Raw genomic sequence first — 26,414 nt, forward strand, 5'->3', positions numbered from 1 at the left:
GCTAACTACAGTGTAATCCTGGGTTGGAAGAACCCCCTTAGTAGCCAGCCACGATCTCCGTGGGTGGGGTTACAAATAGTCACTGACCTTTCTGAGTCCTCTCTAAATTTAGTGGGATCTTCTGACCATGGAGGCAGGAGAGGTTTATAATTTCATAGATGGGCTGTGTCCAGGGGACATGAACTGTCTGCAGCGGAGGTCCAGGGCACATCCACAGTGGACCCTGCGTGGACTGCCTGACGCTGGCGGAGCCTGATGACAGAGCCCTAGAAAGCAGGAGGACTTGGAAGGGGCAGCAAACCAGCCTTCCTGCCTGTCCTGGCTGCTTCCACTGAATTCACTTCCTGGCTTCAGCATTTACACCGGCGACCTGTGTGCCCCTAGCTTGGGGGTCAGGCCTGAGGCCCCCTGTGAGTCTCCTAAAGAGAGGGAAGTGAAGATGGGCAGCTGGATGCTGTCTGGAGGAGTTGGGGTTTCAGGATCTGAGGAAAGTGGCTGAGGAGCTAAATCTTGAGAAGAGGAGTTGAAACCAGGGGCCCAGAGACCCACCAGATCTTCCAGGGGGTCAGGGACAGGGAGCTGGAGGTACAGGGGAGCAGAGGAGGGAGGAGAAGGGGAATTCCCTTAAATTTGCTCTTTAATCTTTGTTCTGACTTCTGTTCTTTCATTTTATTAAGCGAGTCTATAAGGCTAGCCATTATAATTTTCTTTTCAATTTGATCTTCCCAGAAATACCAATCAGGAAGCTGCTTGTGTTGAGAGCGCTCTAAAATATTTTTCAAATATAGTTTTTCCCATTCAAAACATCCATCACATGGCCATTGATGAGGAGGTTCTCCATTTGTATATTTATTCCAATTGCAACTCAATCCAATGAGCCTTTTTAAGGAAAGACCTGGAGGTAACTTTCCAGGCTTAGGGTAAGTCATTACCCTGGATGCAGTAGGCACCCCTGGGGAGGGCATGGGTGATGCAGCCCCCATGGTCCAAGAATTTCCTTCCCCAAAATAGTCAGGGAAAGTTAAGAGCTTCATTGCACAGGTGATAAGGATGCTGTAGTGAAAACGGTGTCTCTGGCCTCCCATGAGAGCATGATACACCTCCACACAGACCTGCTGATGTGTGACACTGGGCAGCTGCTACTGGAATGGGGTTTTTCTAGCACTAACAAGCAAGGAAGGTTGTGGTGACAGAGGACTTTATGGACAGAAGCCACTGTGACAGACTCCCATGAGAGCTTAGCACAGCTGAACAGAGAGTGCTCAGAACCCCAGTTTATCTGTCTGGCCACCAACGTGCATTTTAGTGAATATACATTCAGGATGGTGGAGACCAAAGAGAATATTCTCACTGGCAGAAAAGCCCAGTTCTCAGGACATAGAACAAGACAGGAGGAAGAACCTCATCCCGTTGGGTGTTTTTCTTGTAGGCACAGTAACAGGTCTAGCTACCCCTTGGGTCTCATTGAGCCAAACTGACACCTAGGAGGGATGTGCCATGGAGCTGGGGATTGCGTGCGTTTTACTGAGTACCTCATTACATGGAAATTTTCTTGAGGTTGGCAGGGGACCTGTTGTCATCCACCCAATTCCATGACCATCTTATCCTAGCATGGGAGTCATCCTGAGGCTGTGAGGACCCTAATGTCTCCTAACTGCTCAACTAACAGCCATCAATATTGTGGCCTTTTGTTTCCCAAGATGTCCTTTAGCAGCAGCTTTTACCTCATGTGCTTAGGAACCCACAGCAGAGTTTGTCTCAATAGACACTGGTCTGTTGAGAACGGAATCTCATCAGCCTGTGGGACCAGCCTGGACAACAGTCTTATGGGGCCTATGCCTGCATCCTATCCTATAGCATTTTCCTTTTATGAAATAGGACACAAAAGACAGAAAATAAGAAAAAATACAGTGACCACCTCTGGAAGGAAAATGATCAATAAAATCAAGAGTACTCTACCAAATTCTCCAGAGTCACTAAAAAACACAGGAAGATAGTTTCCCAAATATTCTCTGCTGTCAATCTAAATTTAGAAAGAGAGAGAAAAATTCTCACCACTTGCTTCCACTAGACCCAGCAGATAATGACGAAAAATCACATAAAGCAGGTTAGCAGGAGAAAATGAAACAATATTTAGTACATGCACTAGGGGAATTCACATAAGCATGAAGACTTCCAGAGATAGTCAGGTAAAATGAGGTGTATAATGTCCTTCTGGACTAAGGAGAGGGAGATAGAGGTCTGAGACTTCAAAGGCAATTTATAGAATGATGGAAAGAGTTTATACTTGTAAACACAGTTTGCATTGTCCTATCTGTAGACAATGGGACCTGAAGGAGATCTTTTGATACAATGGCCCTTGCTAGATGCCTTCCTGCCCCCCACACCTAGAATTATCCATGGTCAGAGCTCCTCCCGGGACAGGCCCTTCTATCTTGAATTCTTGTAGGCAATTTGAGGGAAGGTCAAATGTTCTTCCAGAGTTTTCTGAGCCTTGATTGTCTCTAGCTCAAAATAATCCACATAGCAGAGTGGCACATCATGGAGTGGCCTGCCCTGAACCCTGTCAAAGGTTTGTGGCAACCCTACCTCAAGCAAGTCTATCAGCGCCATTTTTCCAGCACATTTGCTCACTTCATATCTTTGCATCATATTTAATAATTCTCACAGTGCTTCAAATGTTTTCATTATTATTAATTTGTTATGGTGACCTGTGATCAGTGATATTTGATGTTAGTATTATAAGTTTTTGGGGTTGCCACATACTGTGCCTATGTAAGACAGTAAACTTAATTGATAAATGTTGTGTGTGCTCTGCTCCATTGACTGGCTGTTCCCCCATCTCTCTCCCTCTCCTCAGGCCTCCCTATTCCCATCTTATCCTAGCATGGGAGTCATCCTGAGGCTGTGAGGACCCTAATGTCTCCTAACTGCTCAACTAACAGCCATCAATATTGTGGCCTTTTGTTTCCCAAGATGTCCTTTAGCAGCAGCTTTTACCTTGTGTGCTTAGGAACCCACAGTAATATTGAAATTAGGCCAGTTAATATCCCTATGATGGCCTTTAAGTGTTCATGTGAATGAAAGAGTCACACATCTCTCACTTAAAATCAAAAGCTAGAAACAATTAGGCTTAGAGAGGAAGGCATGTCAGAAGCCGAGATAGGCTGAAATCTAGGCCTCTTTCACTAAACAGCTAACTAAGCTGTGAATGCAAAGGAAAAGTTCTTGAAGGAAATTAAAAGTGCTGCTCCAGTGAACACACGAATGATAAGAAAGAAAAACAGCCTTATTGATGATATGGAGAAAGTGTTAGTGGTCTGCATAGAAGATCAAACCAGCCACAACATTTCTCTAAGTCAAAGCCTAATCCAGAGCAAGACCCTAACTCTCTTTCACTCTATGAAGGCTGAGAGAGGTGACAAAGCTGCAGAAGAAAAGGTTGAAGCCAGGAGAAGTTGATTCATGAGGTTTAAGGAAAGAAGCATCTCCATAACATGAAAGTGCAAGGGGGAGCAGCAAGTGCTGATGTCGAAGCTGCAGCAAGTTCTCCAGAAGATCCAGCTGAGATCATTAATGAAGGTGACTACACTAAACAACAGATTGTCACTGTAGATGAAACAGCCTCATATTGGAAGAAGATGCCATCTACGACTTTCATACTGGAGAGGAGAAGTCAATGCCTTGCTTGAAAGCCTCAAAGGACAGGCTGACCTTCATTAGGGGCTAATGCAGCTGGTGACATTCAGTTGAAGCCAATGCTCATTGACCATTCTGAAAATCCTAGGGCCCTTAAGGGTGTACTAAATCTACTCTGCCTGTGCCCCATAAATGGAACAAAAAAGCCAGCGTGACAGAATATCTGTTTACAACATGGTTTACTGAATATTTTAAACACACTGTCAAGACATACTGCTCAGTTGATTCCTTTCAAAATGTTACTGCTCATTGACAATGCATGTGATGGCCTAAGAGCGCCAATGGAGATGTACAATGAGATTGATGTTTTCATGTCTGCTAACACGACATCCATTCTGCAAGATCTGGGCAGTCATTTTGATCACAGATCAAGAGTAATTTTGACTTTCAAGTCTTCTTATTTAAGAAATACATTTCATAGACTATAGCTGCCATACATAGTGATTCTTCCAATGGATCTGAGTACAGTAAATTGAAAACTTTCTGGAAAGGATTTGCCATTCTACATGCCATTAAGAACCTTCATGATTCGTGGGAAAAGGTCAAAATATTAACACTAACAAGAGTTTGGAAGAAGTTGATTCCAACGCTCATGGACAACTTTGAGGGGTTCTACACTTCAGAGGGGAGGTAACTGCAAATGTTCTGGAAATGGCAAGAGAATTAGAATTAGGTTTACAGCCAAAGAATTGATTGAATTTCTGCAATCTCATGATAAAACTTTAATGGATGAGGAGTTGCTTATGGATGGGCAAAGAAAGCGGTTTTTTTGAGATGGAATTTACTCCTGCAGGAGGTGCTATGAAGATTGTTCAAATGATAACAAAGGATTTAGAATATTGCATGCATTTAGTTGATACAGCAGTGACAGGGTTTGAAAGGAATTACTCCAATTTTGAAAGAATTTCTACTGTGTGTAAAACGCTATTAAAAAGCGTTGCATGCTACAGAGAAATCGTTCATGAAAGGAAGAATCAATGTAGCAAACTTCATTGTTGTCTTATTTAAAAAATTTTTCACAGCCACCCCAACCTTCAGCAGCCGCCACCCTGATCAGTTAGAGCCATCAACATTGAGGCAAGACCCTCCCCCAGTAAGGAAACTACAACTCCCTGAAGGCTTAGATGATGGTTGGAATTTTTTTTAGCAATAAAGTGCTTTTGAATTAATGCATGTACTTTTTTAAGACAAAACGGTATTGCACACTTAATAGACTACAGTATACATAACATTTGTATACACTGGAAAACCAAAAATTCTTGTGGCTCACTTTATTGGGGTATTCATTTTATTGCAGTGGTCTGGAACTGAACCTTCAATATTTCCAAGCTAAGTTTGTATAGTTTCAGCTCTTAGATTCAGATCTTGTATCCATTTTGAGTTAATTTTTGCATGTGGTGTGAGGTAGCAGTCTGACTTCATTCATTTGCATGTGGATTTCCAGTTGTTACAGCACAATGTGTTGAGAAGACTATTGTTTCCCGCATTGAATTGTTTTGGCTCTCTTGTCAAGAATAAATTGGCCATCAAGAGAATGAGAAGACAAGGCATAGACTAGGAGAAAATATGTGTAAAAGACATATCTGATGAAAGGTTGTTATCCAAAATATGCAAAGAACTCCTAAAAATCAACAATAAGAGAACAAAGAACCCAACTAAAAATGGGAAAAGATCTGAACAGACTCCTCACCAAAGAGGTGGTACAGCTGGCAAATAAGCCTATGAAAAAATGCTCCACATCCTCTGTCATTAGGGAATTGCAAACTAAAACAACAATGAGATGTCACTACACACCTGTCAGAATGGCAGAAATCCAAGACACTGAAACAGCAAATGTTGCTGAGGATGCAGAGCATCAGGGACGCTCCTTCACTGCTGGAGGGAATGCAGTATGGTGTAGGATTGTGGATGATACTTTGGCAGTTTCTTACAAAACTAAGCATACTTTTACCATATGATTCAGCAACCAGACTCCTTGGTATTTACCCCAATGAGGTGAAAACTTATGTCCACACAAAAACCTGCACATGGATGTTACAGCAGCTTTATTCATAATTGCAAAAACTTGGAAGAAACCAAGATGTCCTTCAGGAGGTGAATGGATAAGCAAACTGTCGTCCATCCAGACAAGAAATATTACTCACTCCTAAAAAGCAAGAAGCTATCAAGCCATGAGAAGACATAAGACAACCTTAAATTCATATTACTAAGTGAAAAAGGCCAACCTGAAAAGGCTACATACTGTGTGATTCGATTCCACCTACATGACATTCTGGAAAGGGAAAAGTGTTGGTTGACTTCTTTTTCCTGTGTCTGTTGAGATGACCATGTGGTTTTAGTCCTTTATTCTATTAGTACGGCTAATACATTGATTAATTTTCATATGCTGAATTAATCTGTCATTCCTGGGATAATTCCTTCTCGGTCTTTTTTTTATGTTGCTGGATTCTATTTGCTGGTGTTCAGTTGAGCAATTCTCCAGCTATGTTCATAAAAGATGTTGGTCTCTGTAGTTTTCTTTTCTTGTGATGTCTTTGTTGGATTTGGTGTCAGGGTGATCCCAGCTTTACAGGATGAGGTGGAAAGTGTTCTGTCTTCTTCTTTTGTTTTTTGGTTCTTTATCTTCACTGCATCTTCATGTGTTGCTCTGTGTAAGTGCCTTGCTCAGTGAGGTCCTAGCACTTGGCCCAGCTGTGTCCCTGGACATTTACAGGTTACTGTGTCAACCACACTTGGCCACAAATATTCATTGCATGTTGGCCCCTGTGAAGGGGGTTTGCTGAGACTCCCTCTCTGGGTAGATAAAAAGTCAGTGCTCTGAAACCCTGCGCACCAGCTCTCAGGAGGTCATCAGTGAGGCCTTGGCGGAGCTTCTGTTACAAAATTGCCTGACCCTCTTAGTTGGAAATGCATTTTTCAAGATTTTTGTGATGGCGTTTCAGAACAAGGAACATCTGCTTGGTTATGTTTCGGCCACACAGAAGCGAGGTGCAGGAGGAGTCATCCCTGCAGGAAGTGGGAGCCCTACTGAGAAGTTCCTCAAGACAATGTCAGCCAAATACCAGAAGGGAGCAAGGGGCTGGCTAAGGCAGAGTGCTCCAAGTGGCATCATCTGGTCTGCGAGTCCACCACCCTGTCACCAGTCCACTGAGCCAGACAGCCTGCAGGTGCCCCTAACATCCTATCCCACAAACCACATAGAAACCTGACAACATGGAGAGAGCTCTGGGGGAAGAGGATGACTGTTTTGGTTTTGCTTTGCTTGGATGGATTGTCCTCATTTTGCTGTGAACAAGTTAACACCCTGTGACACTAACCTTTCCACTTTCAAAGTGGGAAGAGCAGAAGGACAAAGACCGCTCAGCCCCAGGAATAAATAAGCCGGAGGCGGTTTGTGATGGTCACATGCTGAGACACATGATGTGTCCCCATGATGCGGGGACTGGTATGGAGCAGATGCTCAGCCCATGACACCTCTCACAGATATCCACAAGTGGGGAGCTGCTGTTAGGGTCCTCAAAGGTCCTCAAGGCTTGCCAGGTGCTCCTGGGCTGGGAGGGGCTGCCATCTGAGGGGCCCTAGTGTGCCCCAAGCTGGAGGGCTGGACATCATCCGCAGGCATCTGCTTGCCTCCTTTCAGGACACTGTCTGTAGCTGGAAGCTCAGAACAGCCAGCACAAGCTCTGCAAATTGACAGAACACTCCCCACAGCCGGGCACTTCCTCATCAGTGGATGAGGTGGCTTCCTGCCATCCCATTGTGCCAGAGATCAGGGACTGCCCAGGGCCTCTCAGCCACCTTCAGATCCTCATCTCACCAGCGTTTTGCCTGACTCCAGCAGCTCCCACACCTCCCAGGGTCGAGGGGCCCGGGTGGTGCCCAGCTGGTGGAGTCTGTGTTTTGGGATGAGGGATCAAGGAGGGTGTCTGCAGCAGTGGATAGCAGGTGGGCTCCAGACCCCTCCCCAGACCTGGACGTGAACCTCCACAGGACTCCGGAGGCCACTCAGGTGACTTGGGCTAGTCACTTTCCTGGTGGCCTGGGCTTCCGCATCTGTGAACCAGACACAGCCATAGGGTTTCCCTAGAACTTGGGAGTCTGGTTGACTGTGTGAGGTGTAGGTAGGCTGGGCTGAGTGCATGTCTGACTGTGAGGCTGGGCCCGGTGCTGGATCTGGTGCCCAGAGTGGGGCTGACACAGCACACAGAACAGTCGTGACGGTATGTTAGTTGCAGCAAGTCCTGCGGGGATGGACTTGGGCCAGAGAGGAGGTGAAGTCTGTGGTACCAAGGGACAGTGGTACAGCAGATCTGGCTCCAGGGGCATGTCAGGGTGTAGGGGTGGGGTGCTGGGTCTTGGATGCTGGGAGCAGGGCCCAGAGCACTGTCCACTCCAGGTGAGGTGTGCTGATATACCAGCCTGGTGGCGCAGGGGATGGGACCATGACCACTGTCATCTGAGGCCACGTGGATGCTTGGGCATAGCCCAGGGCCACACAGTTGCTCCTGTTCAAGATCCTAGAGGCTGGGCTCAGCTCCAGGGAAGCCTTCAGTTTTCTCCCTGCTCAGAGATCCCAGAGCACTGGAGCGGCTCCTAGTGGGCTTCCTGGGACTGCTGCCTCCCCACCCTCAGGTCCTCTCCCAAACATGCCAGTGTCAGGCTTGACCAGGCTCCCTCCCTTGCCTGGGAGGCAGGCTGAAGGGATCTCCATGCTTCCCTGTGACCTCCTGCTCAACCTGCTGGCAGCCCTGAGCCTGCCTCATCCCAGTGGTTCCAGCCTTGGGTCCCCAGGGCAGGGTCAGAGCAAGGACTGAAGGCTGGTCAGGACCCAGCTGGACAGCCTGTCACTCCCCTCACTCTTGCAGGTGCTGGCAGCTGGCTTGGTACTCCCCTGAGATGCCCACGATGGCCCGGGGGCTGCCTAGCACTGCCAGGCTGGCGGGCTTCTGCCAGAAGCTGAACCAGCAGAAGCCAGCGGAGGAGACGTTGCCACATCGCCACCTGACCATGGTGGACCTGACTCTGTTGGGTTTGGGTGGCATGGTGGGCTTGGGCCTGTATGTGCTCATGGGCACTGTGACCAAGGGGATGGCCGGCCCTGCAGTGCTTGTGTCCTTTGGTGTGGCTGCTGTGGCCTCCCTGCTGGCAGCCCTGTGCTACGCGGAGCTTGGGGCAGATGTGCCCTACACAGGCTCTGCCTACCAGTTCACTTACACGTCTGTGGGTGAGCTGTGGGCCTTCCTTGTCGGCTGGAATGTGCTCCTCCAGTGCCTCATTGTTTGCACTGCTCTGGCCCGTGCCTGTAGTGGCTACCTGGACACCATTTTTGGACGCCACATCTGCAGCTTCACTGAGGCCCATGTGGGTATCTTGCAGGTGCCCTTCCTGGCCCAGTACCCAGACTTCCTGGCTGCTGGCATCATACTTTTGGTCTCTGCACTGATCTCCTGTGTAACCCGTGTCTCTTCCTGGGTCGACTGCACATTCCTTGCCATCAGCCTGGTCGTCATCCTCTTCATCGTCATCCTGGGGTTTGTCCTGGCCGACCCGCACAACTGGAGCACTGAGGAGGGCGGCTTTGCGCCCTTCGGCTTCTCCGGTATTATGGATGGGGCCGCTATCTGCTTCTACACCTTCCTGGGCTTTGATAACATTGTTATCTCAAGTGCGGAGGCCCAGAACCCAAAGCGAGCAGTGCCTATGGCCATCACCATCTCTCTTGTCCTGGTGGCTGGTGCCTACATCCTCATCTCTACAGTCCTCACCCTCATGGTGCCCTGGCACAGCTTGGACCCTGACTGGGCACTTGTTGATGCCTTTCACCAGCGGGGCTATAGCTGGGCGGGCTTCATCGTGGCAGCTGGTGCAATCTGCGGTAAGAAGCACTTCCAGACAAGGTGGGAGGGAACAGGGCGGTGGGGCCCTGCCCTAAGCCTCCAGGGCACACATCTCCAACTGGGCCTGTGCTCCCTGTTGCATCCTGGGCCCAGGAAGGTGCTAATGATTAGCCTCTCCACCCGGGCTTGTGGGAGGGACCGACTCACCGCCTCTCCCAGTTGTTCACAGAATGTCAGTTCTGGGCATGCACTTCCAGATCCTTCCAGGCAGAGGGACTCAGCCCTCATCAGATTCTCCAGTGGGTCTGTCACCTAAACTGGGGTGTCCCAACCAGGCTGATGAGGGAAACAATCCAGCACCCCACATACAGTCAGGCTCACTCTCAGAGCCCAGATAAACTCATGCCCATTTTCCCAAGGGTCCACCCATGCCCTGGCCCCTAGCAGCGGCCCCTGTGGGCCTGTCCACCATGCTGACATCTCTCCCACCCTCTGTCACAGCCATGGTCACTGTCATGCTCAGGTTCATCTTTTACCTGCCACACATGGTCTGTGCCATGGCTGCCGACGGGCTTTTCTTCCAGGTGTTTGCCCACGTGCACCCCCGGACCCAGGTGCCCATGGTGGGCATCCTGGTATTCGGGGTTCTCATGACTTTCCTGGCGCTGCTGCTGGACCTCCAGGCACTCATCCATTTCATGTCCATTAGTGCACTGCTGCCCTATACATGCTTGTCCACCAGCATTATCATTCTACGCTTCTGAAAGGCCCCTCCATCCAGTTCTCAGGGCCCAGGCAGCCCTGTGGGCACCGAGCAGGCCTCAGCCCCTGAGCCTGGGCAGCTGCGACCAGCCCTGAGGCCCTACCTCCGCTTCCTGGATGGGTGCAGACCTGGAGCCGCTGTGGCCTGGGCGCTCAGTGTCCTGGTGGCCTCAGCCATCACCCTGGACTGGGTGCTGGTCTTCGGGGACTCAGCCCTGAACCTCCCGCCCTGGGGCTACACCCTGCTGCTCCTGCTCAGCTCAGCCACATTTCTGCTTAGTCTCCTCGTCCTGGGGGCCCACCAGCAACAGCGCCGGCAGGACACCTTTCAGGTACTTCCTCCAGCCAGCACTCACCACGCTCAGACCAGCCAGCTCCCTTCACCCCTTCCTCCTCTGCCCTGGCAGGATGCACCAGGGCCGCAGGGTGGGGGAGGCCAGTACCCCACACCCCTCTCTCTGCATGGCGGGTGGGCCTTGTCTCCGGAATCTCCAGAGGCAGAGAAAGGCTCTGTGAACTCCAGAGAAATCAGGCCCTGGGCCAGCAGCCCTTCCCTGCAGCCCAGCCCTGCCCTTGTCCTCTCAGGTTCCCATGGTGCCCCTGACTCCCGCCCTGAGCATCCTCCTCAACATCTTCCTCATGCTGCACCTGAGCTACCTGGCCTGGCTGCAATTTTCTATCTGGCTGCTGATCGGTGAGTTGGGGCCCAACTGGGACCCCAGGGGGCTGCAGGAGGAGGGCAAGCAGGGTGGCAGACCTGGGACCTGCCCCTCAGGCTTGTGCCACTGTTGCAGGACTCGCGATGTATTTTGGTTACGGCATCAGGCACAGCAAGGAGAACCAGAGGGAGCAGATGGTGTTGACTGTCCCACGCGGCAGCCTGGAGGAGATGGCGCTGGCCCTGCAGACCCCCAGCCAGGCACCGGCCCAGGAGCCCAGTCACATGGAGCAGCACACCAGTCCATGAGGACCACTGGGGACCCAAATGCCCTACCCCATCTCCTCGAGAGGCCGGAGGATCCGGCAGTCCCTCTATCCAGGGAAGCTCAGGTTTGCAGACCTGCCCATGCCGGGGGGGTCCTCAGGACCTCAGGACCTCAGCCCAGGTGCTGAGCTTTGAGTCTTTGGGAGTGGGCCGTGGCAAGCGCTGGTGTGGTGGACTCTTTGCCCAGCACCTTCCAGTTTATGACCAACTCCAGCTACCTGGGCAGGTGGAGTAGGGCGGGCACAGAAGAGGCTTGAGTCCCAGGAATCCACAATAATAACTGCTCGGCCAGGCATGTAGCCTGCCACCATGTCTACTGGGGTGTTCTTTGTGGTACTGTCCTCACCTGCACCCAGGAACCACATGATTGTCCTCAATCCACAGCAAAGTTGGGGAGCTTCTCTATGGGGATGGTGACAGCCTGAGTCAGGGAGATGGCCAGGCCTGGGTCCCGGGGTCCTGCCCTCAAGTCAGTGCCCTCTGCTCAGCTCACAGGGGAGCTACACACACTAGACAGAGAGAGCCATGTAAGGATGGGGCCTGGTGCCTCCAAGTCTCCTCTCTTGTTCCCTCAGGGGCAGATCCAGAGAGCAGAGCCTGGACCCCAAGAGCCCGCCTAGAAAGGGCAGTGGAGTTCCGGGGTTCCCTCGGGTTTCCCAGTGCTCCCAGAGAGCAGGGCATGTCCTAAGGCCTGCCCCAGATGGAGAGGCCCCTGCCCGGGCACACGCATCTCTCAGGAACACGCCCACATGGCACACATGGTCCCCTGGGTGTGCACCCACTTGCAGACTGAGGGAACAGCTGTTTCCCAGCCCAGAGCTGCCCACAGCTTCCAGCGGCCTCTCTCTCTGCCGTGCCCTCAGGGCTTTGTGACAAAGGCTCGGGCCTGAGCCCCAGGCCTCCCCTCCCCAGCCTGGCCCATGTTGCTCCACCAGCAAGCTGCCAGCATGGCCCTGCTCACCAGGGACCCATGAGGAGGCAGCCCCTTGTCTCCTTGGGGTGGCTACCCCAAACCCTGCCCCTCCCTGGGACCCAGAGAGGGCTTGGCTCCTGCAGCCCCGTCCCTCCCCTCCTGACCGGTGGCCCGGGACACAGAGAAATTCTCCAGCAGGCAGGACTCAGGCCCCCAGGGGGATTCCAGAGCCAGAACCAGGCCAGCCTGCTGGAGGCTCCATGTCCTCTCTCCAGCCCGTGGGTTCCTCCTGGGGTCTTGGTCAGAGCATCGTGGTCCTCGTGCAGTTGCCTCAGGCTGGGTGGGCAGCTGCCAAGACACATTCTCAGCTCTGACCTTGTGTGGCAGTGACATATATGTCCAGACATACAGCCCCCACCACATGGCTCCCAGGATCCCGCTGAGCAGGTGCCGGGGCATTGGGCGGGTGTCACCAAGGAGACAGACAGAGGGTCCCAAAGGACCCCATACCCACCAACTCAGTCCCTCCCCCTACCTCCCCCTCACAGCCCGAGGGCTGCCACCAGGAAGGGGCTGGTGCTCATCAGCTGAGCAGGTATGGGCCCAAGAGGGTCCTGTGCCTTTGTCTGGGGCCCTAGGGAGTCAGAGCATCTGCCACCATGCTCCTCACTCCATAGATGAACTCCAGAGCTGGGAGGGGCCCTGCCCTGGGAACCCAGCACAGAGCAGCTGCCACAGCTCCTCTTGTCATGCTGCCTTCTCCCTGGCCTTGAACTCTGGCTGCACAGACCCCAGTGCAGAGCAGCTGAGAGGGCAGGGGCTCTCCCTGTGAGGGGGGTGCTGGCAGGGGAGGAGGGCTGGGAGCCAGGCAGGGCTGGAGGCAACCGCCGCCAGTGTGGTGGACAGCTGGAGAGCGGGGAGCTGCTGGGAACACTGGAGATGGAGCCTGGGAGAGCGTCTCCAGCCCCAGCCCCAGCCGGAGCCCCACTGGACCAGGGCCCTGCATCTGTTTCCTGCAGTCTCTACACAAAACTGGCTTCTGTGGTCCCTAGGCAGCACCTGCTGAGGCTGGAGTTGGGGGAGGGACAGGCTGCCTAGGAGCTGAAGGGTGGAATTCTCCCCCAGTCCTGCCCTGGTCCTGCCAGGGCTTCATCCCTGTATCCCCAAGGTTGGATCCCCAACCTTTCCAGCCCCCAACCCCCCAATCCTCAATGCCCAAGCAGCAGAGAAAGGCTACAGGCCTCAGGAATGGGCAAGCAAGTGGGTACCAGGGCCACCCTGGTGACAGTGTCCAGCTCCCAGCAGCAGCAGTGGGGACAGGTGCTGGGCCTCCTCTAAGGCACATGGGCAGCTGGATGTGGGGATGGAGAAGCCACCTGTCTGCTCTGGGCTGGCAGTTCCCTTCGGGGCCTTTACCTTCAGATGAGGACAGCAGGTCAGGGCTCCAGCCACCATCCTCCAAAGTGTAGCCAGGGTCAGGCAGGCCCGCAGCCCCCTCCTCATGCTTGGTCCTCCAGTAGAAATGGGCTTCTCCATCCACGTACAACAGCAGCAGGTCACAGAAGGGGGTGATCTGGGAGAGGCAGGGCAGACCCATGGCCTGGTCCCAACCTGCCATCCTGCTGCCTCCTCAGCCCTCACCCCAAGACTCAATGTCAGCCCAGGGGGGTTGGGGGGGCATGCACTTACCAGCAGCCTGGGGGAGCAGCCTTGGCCAGACTCACCACACCCAGCCAGGCTGCTCCAGTGCCCAGAGTGAGGGTTGTGGGGATGAGCCCCAACTTCCCTGCCTGAGAGACCTGGCTGAGCCTTTCTGGCTGTGGCTGTCACTCCCTTCGACCCCTCACCCCTGCCTTCCCGCAACTGTCCCAGCCTGATCCCTACCTGCCCAGTGACCAGAATGTCAAAGTGGACCCTACAGAGCTGAGCTGGCTCCGGGCCTCCACACCTGAGGCCTCCCCGCCGTGAGCAGCTGTCCTGGGGCAGGAGAGAGTCCAGTGGCTGCTCTGCCCCCTCCTGGGAGGCTTGGCCCTCACAGGCCTCATCTTACTCATCCACTGACTCCATCCACCCCAGCCTGAGTCTTGGGTCTCAGCCCTGTGTCATTGCTGAGGACACAGGGGACGAGCAAGCTGGGACCTGCCTCTCAGAAGCTCCCTGCCTGCTGAGGGGATGTGGACAAAAGGGTCCCTAAACAGACACTGGCAGTGGGGGTTGGGGAGGTGGAGTCAGGCCTGCTGCTGTGGGGTCCAGAGAGGGGCACTCGCTCTCCCTCGGGAACCAGGATAGACTTCCTGCCAGGAGCCCCTCAGGCTGGATTCCCAGGGCTCAGGAAGGAGCTCCAGGCAGAGATAGAGGGTGGGGAGAACACAGAGGGGAGGGGAGCAGGGTGTGGGTGGGTCCAGCCCCACATGGTTGCACAGGGCTTGGGGGCCAGCGAAGCCAGGCCAGGAGGGCCCTCGAGGAAGTGTCACAGGTGTCACTCCAGGGCTGGTGGCTGTGTGCACATATGTGTGAGGGTGACAAGGTGACATGAGGGGGCAGAAGGATGAGACAGGTCTGCTTAGGAGCCTCAAAGACACGACAATATATGCAACACAAGAGCCTTGAGTGCATCCTGAGTCAGAAAATAAAAAGATTTAGGACTATTGGCACAGCTGGGGAAATTTAAATATTAGATCTATCTGCCAAAGTTAAATTTCCTGAGAGTGACAAGAGGATAGTGGTTACCTGGAGAAGGTCCTCAGTCTCAGGACAGCATGGAGAGGGGTGAGTGTCCGCATATCTGCCACTTACTTTGCAATGCTTTCCTGTGAAATCCATCTAAATATATCCGGCTCTTTCTAGAGAGGAAGAAAGAAAGGAAATAGAGCTAAATGGTGAAAAAATAAATAAAAACAAACCTAGTGAACTCAGATGAAGGCTATATGGGTTTTAATGGTACTGATCTTTGAAGTTTTCTGGAGATTCTTGTAGTTTTTTAGATAAAACCTTAAGGGAAGAGTAAAAAGAAAGCCCCTGTGCCATGGAGGGAGGTGCTAGAGGCAGGGTGGAGTGGAAGAGGGGCTGGGGTGAGAGGTCCCAGCTGCAGCAGGGTGTGGGGACAGATGGGGTGGAGGCCAAAGGGCTCAGGAGGGAGGCTGGACGGAGCCTGTGCTGGGGGACCTGGAGCTGAGAGACCCCCTCCTGCTCTGGGACCCCCTCCCACACACAGCAGAGCGTCCAGAGGGACAGGCCAGGCTGTGGTCTGTCCCGGCTGCCAGAGGAGGACAGGTGGAGGAGGACCTGGCTGAGGAGCAGTGGGCGGGCAGTGGGGCCACACCTGAAGTTGGAGCTCCTCTCCTGCAGCTGGAAGGAGTCGTGGGGCCGGCAGTCGGAGCCCCCGGCATCCAGGTCACAATCCCAGTGGACGTGGATGCCACAGCACCGCCCTGCACACAGCGCATCACTGCTCCACCAGCATGCGGGCCCCGGACCCTCTCCCTGAGGCCTATTGCAACCCTGCCCCCATGGACCCACCAACATGCCAGGTCCTCAAAGACCCCTCCAGCCATGGCCATGAGGTTCCCGATGTAGAACACAGGGCATTAGGAACTGAAGTATGGGTCCCAGTGGGAGCACTTGAAATAGGTGGTGTCCCAGGTCTTCAAGGCAGTGGAAATGAGAGGAGGTGGGGATGGGGAGTCAGGCCAGGAGGGGACAAGGAGGATCTGGGGCCAGCCAGGACCCACTGTGCTTACCTGGAAAAGCTGAACTTGCTGAAGGTGACAGTGGTTTTGATGAACAGGGTGAAGTTCTCAGTCTGGACCAGCAGGGGCTTCCTGCAGGTGGGGGAAGGTAAGGGACAGGCTCTGCTGGTCCTGGGAACTGCCCTGGGTGTCATGGACACTTACACAGGCACAGTGTCACTCTCCACGGGGCACCAATCCCAGATCTCACAGGTCCTGTGGGTCCCATTGAAGATCACACACTGGCCCGTTTTGATGCCTTGAAAACATGAGACAAACTCCAGGCCTCCAATCCCCACAGGGCCTGGGAAGGGAGTGGGCTGGGGGCTGCTGGCAGAAAGAAGAGACACAGAGCCACACCCAGGTCTGCATGTGGGAGCCACCCAGGGTCCCAGCCCTGATCCCACAGGAGGCACTGGAAGACAAGGCCCACAGTGACCATGTCTGTGCATCCCCGTCTCCCTTTCAGGACAGTCCTCGTCAGCCCAGCAGGTCCCCAGTGGATGGAGGGGGCTGAGGTGGTGAGAGAGCCAAGCTGTCCTGGGCCAGGAGGTGTCTCCCCTGCGTGACCCAGCCCTGCAGTCCCCAGGGACACGCCCCTCCCCTGCTTAGCCCCCAGGTTCCCTGAGTTTGGGCACATGGGAAAGCAGGAGGGTGCAGATAAAAGGTGGCGGGAGGGTGAGCAGCCCCCCGGCCAGATAGGGGTGCAGCGCTGTCTCCCAAGGCAGAGCGAGACTCCTTCCCTCCTAACAGTTCTGTCCCCGGGGGAGCAGAAGTGACTCCTCGAGGCCCAGCTCCTCTGGTCCAATTCAGAGGCCAGAATAGGGAAGGTGGAGGGACTCTGGGAGGGTGAGTCATGCCAGGGTGGAGGTGCTGGGTGTGGCACACAAAGGGCGGGACCCTCCTCAGAGGGGCCTCTAGGGAAGTGGACCCCACACACTGGCCAAGGGACTAGAGGCCAGTCTCTTCCTGGCTTTTTCTGCTGCAAACAGGGACATTAGTGCCTGCACAAGGTCACAGAGTTCTGGGCATCAGCCAGGAGGGGATCAGGGGGAGCTCTCTGGGAGTCCCAGACCTCAGAGAGGAAGCACCCTGAAGTGTTGGGCACTGGGACAGACATGGCTTTGCCAGGTGGAGGGTGGACACCACTGTCCAGGGCCCCTGGCTCAGGGGCAGCAGGAGGAACACAGCACCAGGGTGACAGGAAGGGCTCAGAGACTTAGTGGCCACGATCACGGAAAGGGAGCCTCCCAGGGTGGCAAGCAAGGGCTGGCAGGCTCTGATGGTGTCACCTGTGAAAGCTCAGCCTGGCTGCTGCATGAGCGTACCTGGGGGCCACAGGAAGACCACAGGGACAGCGGGGGCAGCAGGGAAACTGTCACAGATGGAATGGACCAGAGGGAGGGGCAGGGAGGTGTGGAGCTGGGTCCAGCTTTGGCCCTGGGGACGTCATGGGCTCACTGGACGAAAAGAGGCCCCCCTGGGAGAGGGAGAGGGTTCCCTTGGACGAGGCGGGTGTGCACCAGGAGGCAGCTATGCCGGGGCAGGTGTCCCTGGGGTACAGTGTGGGTATCAGCAGAACAGAGGAAATGGGGGCTGTGGAGGATCTGTGTGGAGGGAGGAGGGGCTGGAAGGCAGAGTGGGGCAGGCAGAGAAGGAGGCAGCCCGCAGGGCCCAGGGCAAGGAGGGAGCATTCAGGAGCCCCAGGCCCTACCCCCTACCCCCACCCCTCCCTCAAGCTCAAGCCTTGAGCCCTCAAACCCTCCACTCTTCCGGATGCCCCTTTGTAAATGCAGTCCCTCTGACTCAGCTTCCTGACCCGTCCCCCTGTCCACCTGGAAACCTCTTACACATCCCTGAGAGCCTGTCCAGGGCCACTCTTCTGTCAGGCCAAGCCTGAGCTCGGCCCTGTGACAGCGCCAGCATCCTCTCTGGCATCACATCCCCTCTTGCACACACTCACTGCAGGGGTGGGGTCAAAGGTGTCAGTGCCTGGCAGCAGCACCCAGACACCCACATGAGGCAGCTCACGAAGTCGCCATGTCCCATAGCCGGTTCCCCAGCTCCTTGATCTGAGTCACAGAAATCCTGTTGAGTTTGGTACTGACAGAAACCTGGGGGTCCAGGTCCTGCTTCAGGTCCTGGTCCTTTTGTGGCTTAAAGGGCCCACCTGGGGAGGAGGCGATGGGCAGTGTGGCCTGTCCCCCCCACAGGGTAAGCAGCAGCAGAGCTGGCCCCGCCCACTCAGCCCCTACACAACCTATAGGCTCCCAGCTCAGGGTTCAGGCCCTGCCTCTTCTCCAGCCTCATTTCCACCCAAACACCCTGCACAGGCCAGACCTTCTGGCTACACATCAGAGAGCCATGGGGTCAGACTGAGCTGCCCACCTCCTCCCTCACCAGCCTTCACTCTCCGCTGTCCTGGCCACACCCAGCTCCTCCTCGAAGGCTCCCCTGACCCAGCACAGCTGGTGGCTTTTCTCAGGGGCCTCAGGGCTGCAGCTCTCACAGGGGTCAGGGACTACCTCCTGCCCTCCTGGGGCCTCCTGGGCAGGGAGAGACTATCCTGCTCTGTGCCCAGAGCCCAGCACGGGGCTGGGGACAAGGCCCAGGAAAGGGGGCAGGTGGACGCACAGGAGGACACAAGCACACGGCTCGCTCTTGTCCCTGCTGGCCTCTAGACAGACAGAGATCCTTCCTTCTGCCCCTCCCCTGTTCCAACATGCCCCCTCCACCACCACCAGCCCGGCCCCTGGAGAGTCAGACCCCCAATCTTCAGCCCAGCAGCACCAGTCAGGGTCCCTCCAGCCAACCCGCCCAGGAGCCATTCTCTCACCCACCACGCAGACCAGGACCCCGAGCTGCAGCAGCCTCTGCAGGGTGCCCACCCGCCACTTCCTGGTCATCACCTACTTCTCAGTTTTGTAATCCAGAAGGCCCCAGCCTGACCAGGCCCCTGGGGAGCCCCTGCTCTCAGCTCCTGCTGGCTGCTGGGAGCAGGAGTCAGCACAGCAGCTGCAGCCCCAGCTGAACAGGAGGCAAAGCAGGGGCCCAGGCCAGACCAGGCCAGCAGCGTTAAAGGGACACTTCCACTCGAGGCAGGGTCCAGCCCCACCCCAGCCCTGGGCTCAGCCCCAACCCCCAGCTGCCCTGGGCCTCCCTTCCTCCCCACACTCCCTCTACTGGGCCCTGGGGCACAGATAGGAGTAGTCCCTCTCACCTGCCCTTTGGCCTCACTTCCTTGGGGGTGAGGGGATGACAGGGTTATAGGTACTTTGAGAGGGTGGCATGGGGGTGGCAGAGCCCAGAGGAGGGGCCAAGGAAAGCTTCAGGAAGAAGGGCCCTCTCAGCTGACACTGCAGATTCTGAAGTTCAACAAGCGAAGCTGGGGAGGGATGTTCCTGGAGGAGGAAGCCGCACATGCGACGCTGGAGCAGGAGAGAGAACTGAGATCCACAGAGAGAGACCGTGACTCTGGCTCCAGAGAGGAGGGTGGCTGGCCCTGCAAGGTCCCCCAGGCCCTCCTGTGGCACGCCCAGTAGACCTGCCCCACCCCCAAGCACAGGGACTAAGCACAGCTCTGGAGTCAGGCACGGTCCCCAGTCCGCGGAAGAGGGGCGACGCTGGACCCACGCGGACGGCGGGGGAACAAGTGTCCGCCAGGCGTCCAGCCCTGCGCCTAGCCCGAGGCACACGCCCTACTGCGCCCTGGCCAGGATTGGGCTCAAGGTCAGCCCAGGCCAGCGGCGGTGTCTGCAGCGACCAACAGCCCAGGGTTGCCCAGGCGACCGAGGAGCGCGTCTCTACTGGCTGCGGGGGGCGCCTGTCCGCTGCCCGCTACACTCGATTGGTCCATGCGGCCGGCGGGTCCGCCCTCATCCCCGGCAGAGTTCTAGAAGTCACCTGACTCAGTCCCAGCCCCAGTGCCCGGGACTGTGAAATGGGCGGAACCATGGGGGTCCCTGGGAGAGGTCTGGGGAGAGTGAAGGGCGGGAGAAGGAGGCAGCAGCCACTGGGACCTCCTGCAGGGGTCCTCCGGGCCGAGGGGGGTTCCGACGTGGACTCCGGCTCTGACCTGCAGACAGAAGGTGCCCAGGCAAGGGGTTCAGGTCTGTCTCCTCACCTTGGGGGTTCTAGGAGAGGGTGGAGGAGGCAGGGGACCCGTGTCCAGCAGAGAGCACATCCCTCCGTGGGACACCTGCAGGGCGGCCGGTGGCCCCTCCAGCCCCTTGCGCTCCCGTAAAGGCTCTTGGCGGCATCAGTGGTTCCACCGTTAGAACATGCTTCCAGAATGTTAAAATGCAAAAACCCAGCCAAGCACTCTAAGAAGTGGTGTCCCCCCGCTTCCTGAAATGGGATCAGCGCTGGGTTTTCAGAACTCAAGGGACAAACTCACTTAATGGATGTATGGAACTTAGAGAAGGAATAATCAAAGATAAAATAAAAGCGTTCAGTTTTTCTTTTTCTTATTCTTATTCTGAACTGATCTTACAGATTCATCTTGTTCAAAATAATCATTGTAATAATACATTGGGTGATAACAGTTCACGGATAAGTGAGGTGTAGGAGAGCCGCTTTACACGGGATGGGAGGGAGGAATCAGAAGGACTCTGTCATAAGGGACCTACACTAACCATGAAGAAACACAGTTTCTAGGAAATCAATAGAGAAATCATTGCAAAGTGAACTGAGGTTAGTTGTAAATTTATATTGTAAGCTCTACGGAAACCATTTAAAAACTTTAAAGAAGTATAATTGATGTGCTAAAAGAAAAGAAAAAGTGGAATCATATAAAATGCTCAATTAAAACCAGAGAAGACAAAAAAAATAATTTAAAAAGTGCAAGACATAAAAGGAAAGATCAAAAGCAACAGATACAAACAGTTACAAATATGGTAGATATTAATCTATCTATTTCAATAATCACTTTAAACAGGAATGTTCTAAATGTGGCCGGCAAGAGGCAGATTTCAGACTAGTTTAAAAAAATAAGAACTAACTACATGCTGTCCAGAAGAAACCCACTTTAATTATAAAGACACAGCTGGGTTAGGAGTAAAGGGACAGAATAAGATTAAGTCAGGCTAACACACATCCAAGGAAAGCTAGAGGAGCTGTGTTAATTCCAGACAAAGCAGATTTCAGAACAAGGGAAATTCTCAGGGACAAAGAGGCATTCCATGACGTGAAAGGGGTCACTTCTCAAGAAGATATGACAGTCCTTAACATGCACGCCTCTAACAACAGAACATCAAAATATGTGAGGACAAACCGATAAAACTGCAAGGAGAAATAGATAAATGCACTATCACAGTGGATGGACACAGAACCAGACAAATCCCCACGACAGCACTAAACACCACTCTTTCAGTGAGTGACAGACGCAGCAGGCAGAACCTCAGGAAGGACAGACTGGACAGTGCCACCCATCTACTGGAGCTCAGTGACACTCATAAAACACCGCATCCAACACAGCAGAGCACCCAGGCTGCAAAGCTCACACAAGGGCTGGCCTTGTGGTGTAGTGGTCAACTTCGCACACATCACTCCAGCAGTTTGTGGGTTCGGATCCTGGGCACAGACCTACACACCACTCATCAAGCCATGCTGTGGCAGGTGTCCCACATATAAAGTAGAGGAAGATGGGCACAGATGTTAGCTCAGGGCCAATCTTCCTCAAAAAAAATAAAGAAAGGAAGAAAAATTAATGACACTGAAACTAGGAAATCAATAGAGAAATCAATAAAACCAAAACTAGCTCTTAAAAAAGATTTAAAATATGGATAAACCTCAAGCCAGGCTAGCTCAGAAAAAAAGAGAGAAACACAAATTCCTAATATCAGAAATGAGAGACGGGCTATGATCATTGATCCCATGAGCATTAAAAGGATAATAAAGAAATATTTGACATTTGATATCTTCCCTGATGAGTTCTTTTGGATCTATAGAGAATCTTGAAATGAACAAATTCAAATCTTTCCTGACCCTTTGACAGCTGCTTCTAACTCAGATAACCAAAATATTGATGAGGATGTGAGTTAATGTCTGAATCATTTCCATCTAATAAGATTCTATCATGCATAAATTAGACATCGCTAAAATGCAAAACTTTTGGGATTCAAAGGACACCATTAAGAATGAGAAAAGACAATCCATGGTATAGAGAAAAATTTGCAAATTGTATATCTCATAAGAAACATATATAGAATATATAAAGGACTATGAAAAATCAGTTATAAAAAGACAACCCAAGCTGTGCAGAGGGGCCTCCACCAAGGTGGGCCGTCCCCTCCCCTGCTCACTGCTCTCCCCGAATCCCCCTGCCCAAACTCTGGGCGCCTTCTCTCCCTCCATCAGCGCTGGCCCATGAGAACGGGACAAAGGATTTCTCATGAGAAGCCAAAATGCTCATTAGATCAGGGTTTCTCCTCCCGTAGAATTTGTTTGCTTTTTTTTCCTCCCCAGGGGATTTAACAGGGAGCAGTGCAGAAAGAAGCAGGGTCCAGAGGGCACCCTCGTCTGGCTGGTGGGGAGTGGGTGGGGACTGGATCCCTGAGGCCCAGAGACTTTCCAAGTGTATCCCTCCACCCACTAAGGGTGATGGCAGCGCTGGAGGGGGGTCTCCCATCCTGAGGCCTCAGCTTCCCAAATCCCCACCTGTGGCATCGCATCCCTAGAGAGGCCCCAGGGGTTCTAGTCATTTCTAGGAGAAGGCCAGAGCCTCCTCCATTAATTCAGGGCGTGCAGCATCCTCTAGGATCCCGCATGTAGAGCCGGCCCCAGATCACCCCTCACCCCGGCCCTGTGAGCCTACTCAGGGAAGAACCTGGCCCCCAGCCACGAAGCCACTTGCTCTGAACCCTGGGGGCTAAGGGTGGGGACCCCACGCTGAATAACAGTCTATGGCCCACTGGACCAGCAAGACCGAGGGCAGCGGGGACCTGTTGTGACACAGTGGGTGGGAAATGGGGGTCCCAAATGGAGGTGCCCACACTCTTGGGTGACCCTGGTCATCCCCAGCAGCTCACCAACCCCGTCCAGGGGGCAGGAAGACGGCATGGGACAGAGCATGCCCCCGATGCCTCTGCCGCAGGGAACCCCTCCCTTGTCTCTCCTGGGGGGGGCCACCACCTTCCCTCCCCCATCCCCATCCCAAGTGGTCCCAGTGCGGGCTGGGGGCTCCAAGCACCCATCAGTGAGCCCTGCTCCACCGCTCTGTGTGACAGAGAGCAGGTCACTTACCTCTGTGCACCTTGGTCTCCTCCTCTGTCACGTGGGGTCACAGTAATACCTTGTCGTGGGATGGTCACTGGATTAGCCAAGTTAACGCTTTCTATGTGCAGCACGCAGCAGGGTGCCTGGCATGCGCCCTCCCACTGTTAACTGCTGTTATGATGTCCCAGGAGCTCGAGTGACCATAACAGCTGCCATTTAAGGCACTTACTCCGGTTTTATGTACTAAGAGATACACAATGTAAAAGGTCCCATTTTACTCATTTGTAAGTGTACAGTTCAGTGGCATTAGGTACATTCACATTGTTGTGCAGCCGTCACCACCATCCGTCTCCACAACGTCCTCATCATCCCAGAGTGAAGCTCTGTCCCCATTAGACACTAACCCCGTGCCCCCTCCCCAGCCCCCAGACCCTCCATCCTACTTTCTGTGTGTGAGTCTCACTACTCTAGGTCTCTCGCAGAAGTGGAACCATACAGTATTTGTACCTTTGTGACTGTGATTTCACTCAGCATAATGTCCTCATGGTTCGTCCACATTGTAGCCCATGACAGTACTCCATTCTTTCTCAGGCTGAATGGTACTCCAGCATGTGCAGACAGCACATCTGTTTATCCTTTCATCCATCGGTGGACACTGGGCTGCATCCATCCCTTGGCTGCTGGACTCATGCTGCCGTGAACCTGGATGTAACCGGGCCTTCCAGTGATGTGTTCTCTCACGACATCACCTTATGGTGAGCAGATGCTGTGTCCCCATCTGAGAGACCGAGGCCGGGTAGGAGACTTATGTGCAGAGGGGACTGAGGCCTGTGCACAGACGCTTCCTGAAAGGTCCATCAGGCAGCTGTGGACATGCTCCCGTCTGGGCTGGGCCGCAGGGACACGGAGGGACTTTTCCTTCTCACCTGATGTCTCTCTGGTCTGTCTGAGTGTGTGACATGTGCCACCATCCCTCACACGCTAGAGAAGAGCTGGTGAATAGAAGGAGGCTGCTGCTGTCGTTTTCAGTCTGTGACGTGTGCTCCTTACAGAAATGTTGAGAAGAGGAGAGAAGCAGAAAGAAGAAAACAAAAGCCCCCAGGGTCAGTGTGCATCCCTCCAGTCTACTATGTTTCCTGCTGATGTCCCAGGGGAGGGACCCGTGTGCCTGTGGGGTGAGGAGGCAGAGGTGGGGCAGATGTCCCTGGGTGCCAGCCACCTGGGGTCCGCACCAGGGCCCAGATGAGCGCCCCCCCGCTGCCAGATGGCCCCGCCTCCCCTCCTCCCCGCCTGCAGCATCAGAGCAGAGCAGAGGGCCGGCACCAGGAGCTCAGCCACCTCGCCTCCTCGGGCAGGTGCAGAGCCTGCTGCTGCGTCTTGGCTGGGCCGGCAGTCCCACAGTGGGGGCTTTGTGCCACCGTGGGGACAGGCTGGCACCTTCCCTCCCTGCCCCAGAGGGATGAGGTCACGTCCAGAGCTACCCTCGGCCCCATGCTGCATGCTCTGAGCACTTGTCCCCAGGACCCGGGCCTCCTGGCTGGGCCATGGGTCCATGAGGACAAGGGCCTGGGCTTCCCTTGCAGAGGCCACAGCTAGGTGCAGGGCTTGGGGGCAGAGAAGAGAGCAGAGGGCAGTGGGAGACCAGGAGAGCTCTGCACAGGCCCATCTCCCACCTCCAGGCATCCCCAGGAGGATGCACGTTGGGCAGGAGATGGTGTCCCTGATGGACTTGGCGTCAGGAGGACGGGGCTCTGTCCTCCAGGTGGGGCGGACTGACTGGAATTAAGCTGCTGTTTGGAAACTCCTGCAGACTCGGGATGACGGGCGATGAGGGCTGTGTCCCCTCCCCTCCCTCACACGGCTGGACCTCTGGGCAGTTAACATGGGACACGCGGCCCAGAGTCTTTAGTTGGGATTCTTGGAGTCCCCAGATGATGGGGTGGGGGTGGGGGAGAAGGTTCCAGATTCTCTTAGTTAATCTGGTCTAAGGAAGAGGGGACCTGGGGAAACTGGGGCAGTGGGGTCATGAGAGACTTTCAGTTCTGGGGGAGGAGGCCAAGCCCAGAGGGCTGTTCCTTCCTGAGGACTGGGGCTTCCCGGGGTCGAAAGGCAGGTGGGGTGTCAGCCAGCTGACATCAGCTCTCCAGCCCCCACTCCCTGTGCAGGCCTGTCATCCTCTGTGTCACCTTCCATGGTGACCCCCACCATTGCAGACACCCCAACCCCAGTGAAGGACATTCTGTGAGAAGTGTGGCCATTGGGAGTGTGGCCTGGGGGGACCCCAGACAGGACCCTCGACCTACAACCTGTGGGATGTGCTGGTAGGAGGGCCCCTCCCATGTTTCACAGACACCCCCACCTTTCTTTCTCCACCTCGTACATCTGGGGTTTGCGCCCCTCCTGTGGGCTCGCAGGCCTGGCCTCAGATGTGTGGCTTTAGTGTCTAAGAAGAGACCCTCTGACTCACTGGATCCAGGTCTCCATCGTGGGGCCAGGGGAGAGAAGGTGAGGACGTGGAATGACGTCCAGAAGCATGGAGGTTCTGGGTGAATCCACCCACAGGAAGGACAATGGTCTCAGGCCCCGGGAGGAAGGGTGGCGCCTCCACCTCCTGCCCCAGTTCAAGGGCGGTCCTCCCCCTGTCCCCTACCTACCTGCTTGAACCCTGACTCCCCACCCACCTGCCCCCAGTGCCTTACTTCATCACTGACACCCCAGCATCCTGAGCTGACCTGGCCGCTCAGGACACCACCATCGGGCAGAGGGACCAAGGTGGGCCCAAGGAGCCTGGATGGTGGGGTGGGCCACAGCTTGGGCCCCATCCTGGGCCGGCAGCATGAAATCATGGCGTCGGCAGGCTGGGTTCCCTCTGGGCCTCTAGGGCCTTCCTGCCTCCTTCAGCTTCTGCTGGCCCCAGGCGTCCCTTGTGGCATGGCTGCCCCACTCTAGGCTCTACCTCCATCATCACGGGGCCTTCTCTGTGTCTTCTGCTCTGTGTCTGTGTCTCTCCTCCTCTTAAAAGGACACTTGTCACTGGACTTGGGGCCACCTGGGTGCTTCAGTATGCTCTCACCTTGAGATCCTTGGCAATTACATCTGTAAAGACTTTTTCCAAAGAAGGTCACAGGTTCCAGGGGGACACTTTTTGGGGGGTCACCATTCAATCCCCTACAGGAGGTGGGTGCCTTCCTCATCTCCCTGTTGGTACCACTAGTTCACTGTGACCTGGGAAAGGGGTGGGGGTGAGGAATCCTCTCTTCCATCTCCTGCCCAAA

General features: G+C 54.5%; 1 protein-coding gene, 1 long non-coding RNA gene and 1 pseudogene across 6 annotated transcripts in view; 2 read left to right on the plus strand and 1 right to left on the minus strand.

The window, feature by feature from the left end:
- Positions 1–26,414, plus strand: part of LOC139045952 (uncharacterized) — a 305,429-nt gene that overhangs the window by 181,432 nt on the left and 97,583 nt on the right. The window lies entirely within an intron of this gene.
- LOC123287897 (cationic amino acid transporter 4-like) lies at positions 5,614–11,404 on the plus strand. The gene is given in 4 exon segments (XM_044775416.2): positions 5,614–9,574; positions 10,038–10,630; positions 10,884–10,992; positions 11,093–11,404. Coding segments are annotated over 4 exon segments (1,854 nt in total). The 5' UTR covers positions 5,614–8,595; the 3' UTR covers positions 11,266–11,404.
- LOC139045972 (P2X purinoceptor 6-like) overlaps positions 11,413–26,414 on the minus strand; it is an 81,644-nt pseudogene continuing 66,642 nt past the window's right edge.

The sequence above is a fragment of the Equus asinus genome, chromosome 8 (assembly GCF_041296235.1).
Source record: "Equus asinus isolate D_3611 breed Donkey chromosome 8, EquAss-T2T_v2, whole genome shotgun sequence".
Lineage (NCBI taxonomy): Eukaryota > Metazoa > Chordata > Mammalia > Perissodactyla > Equidae > Equus > Equus asinus.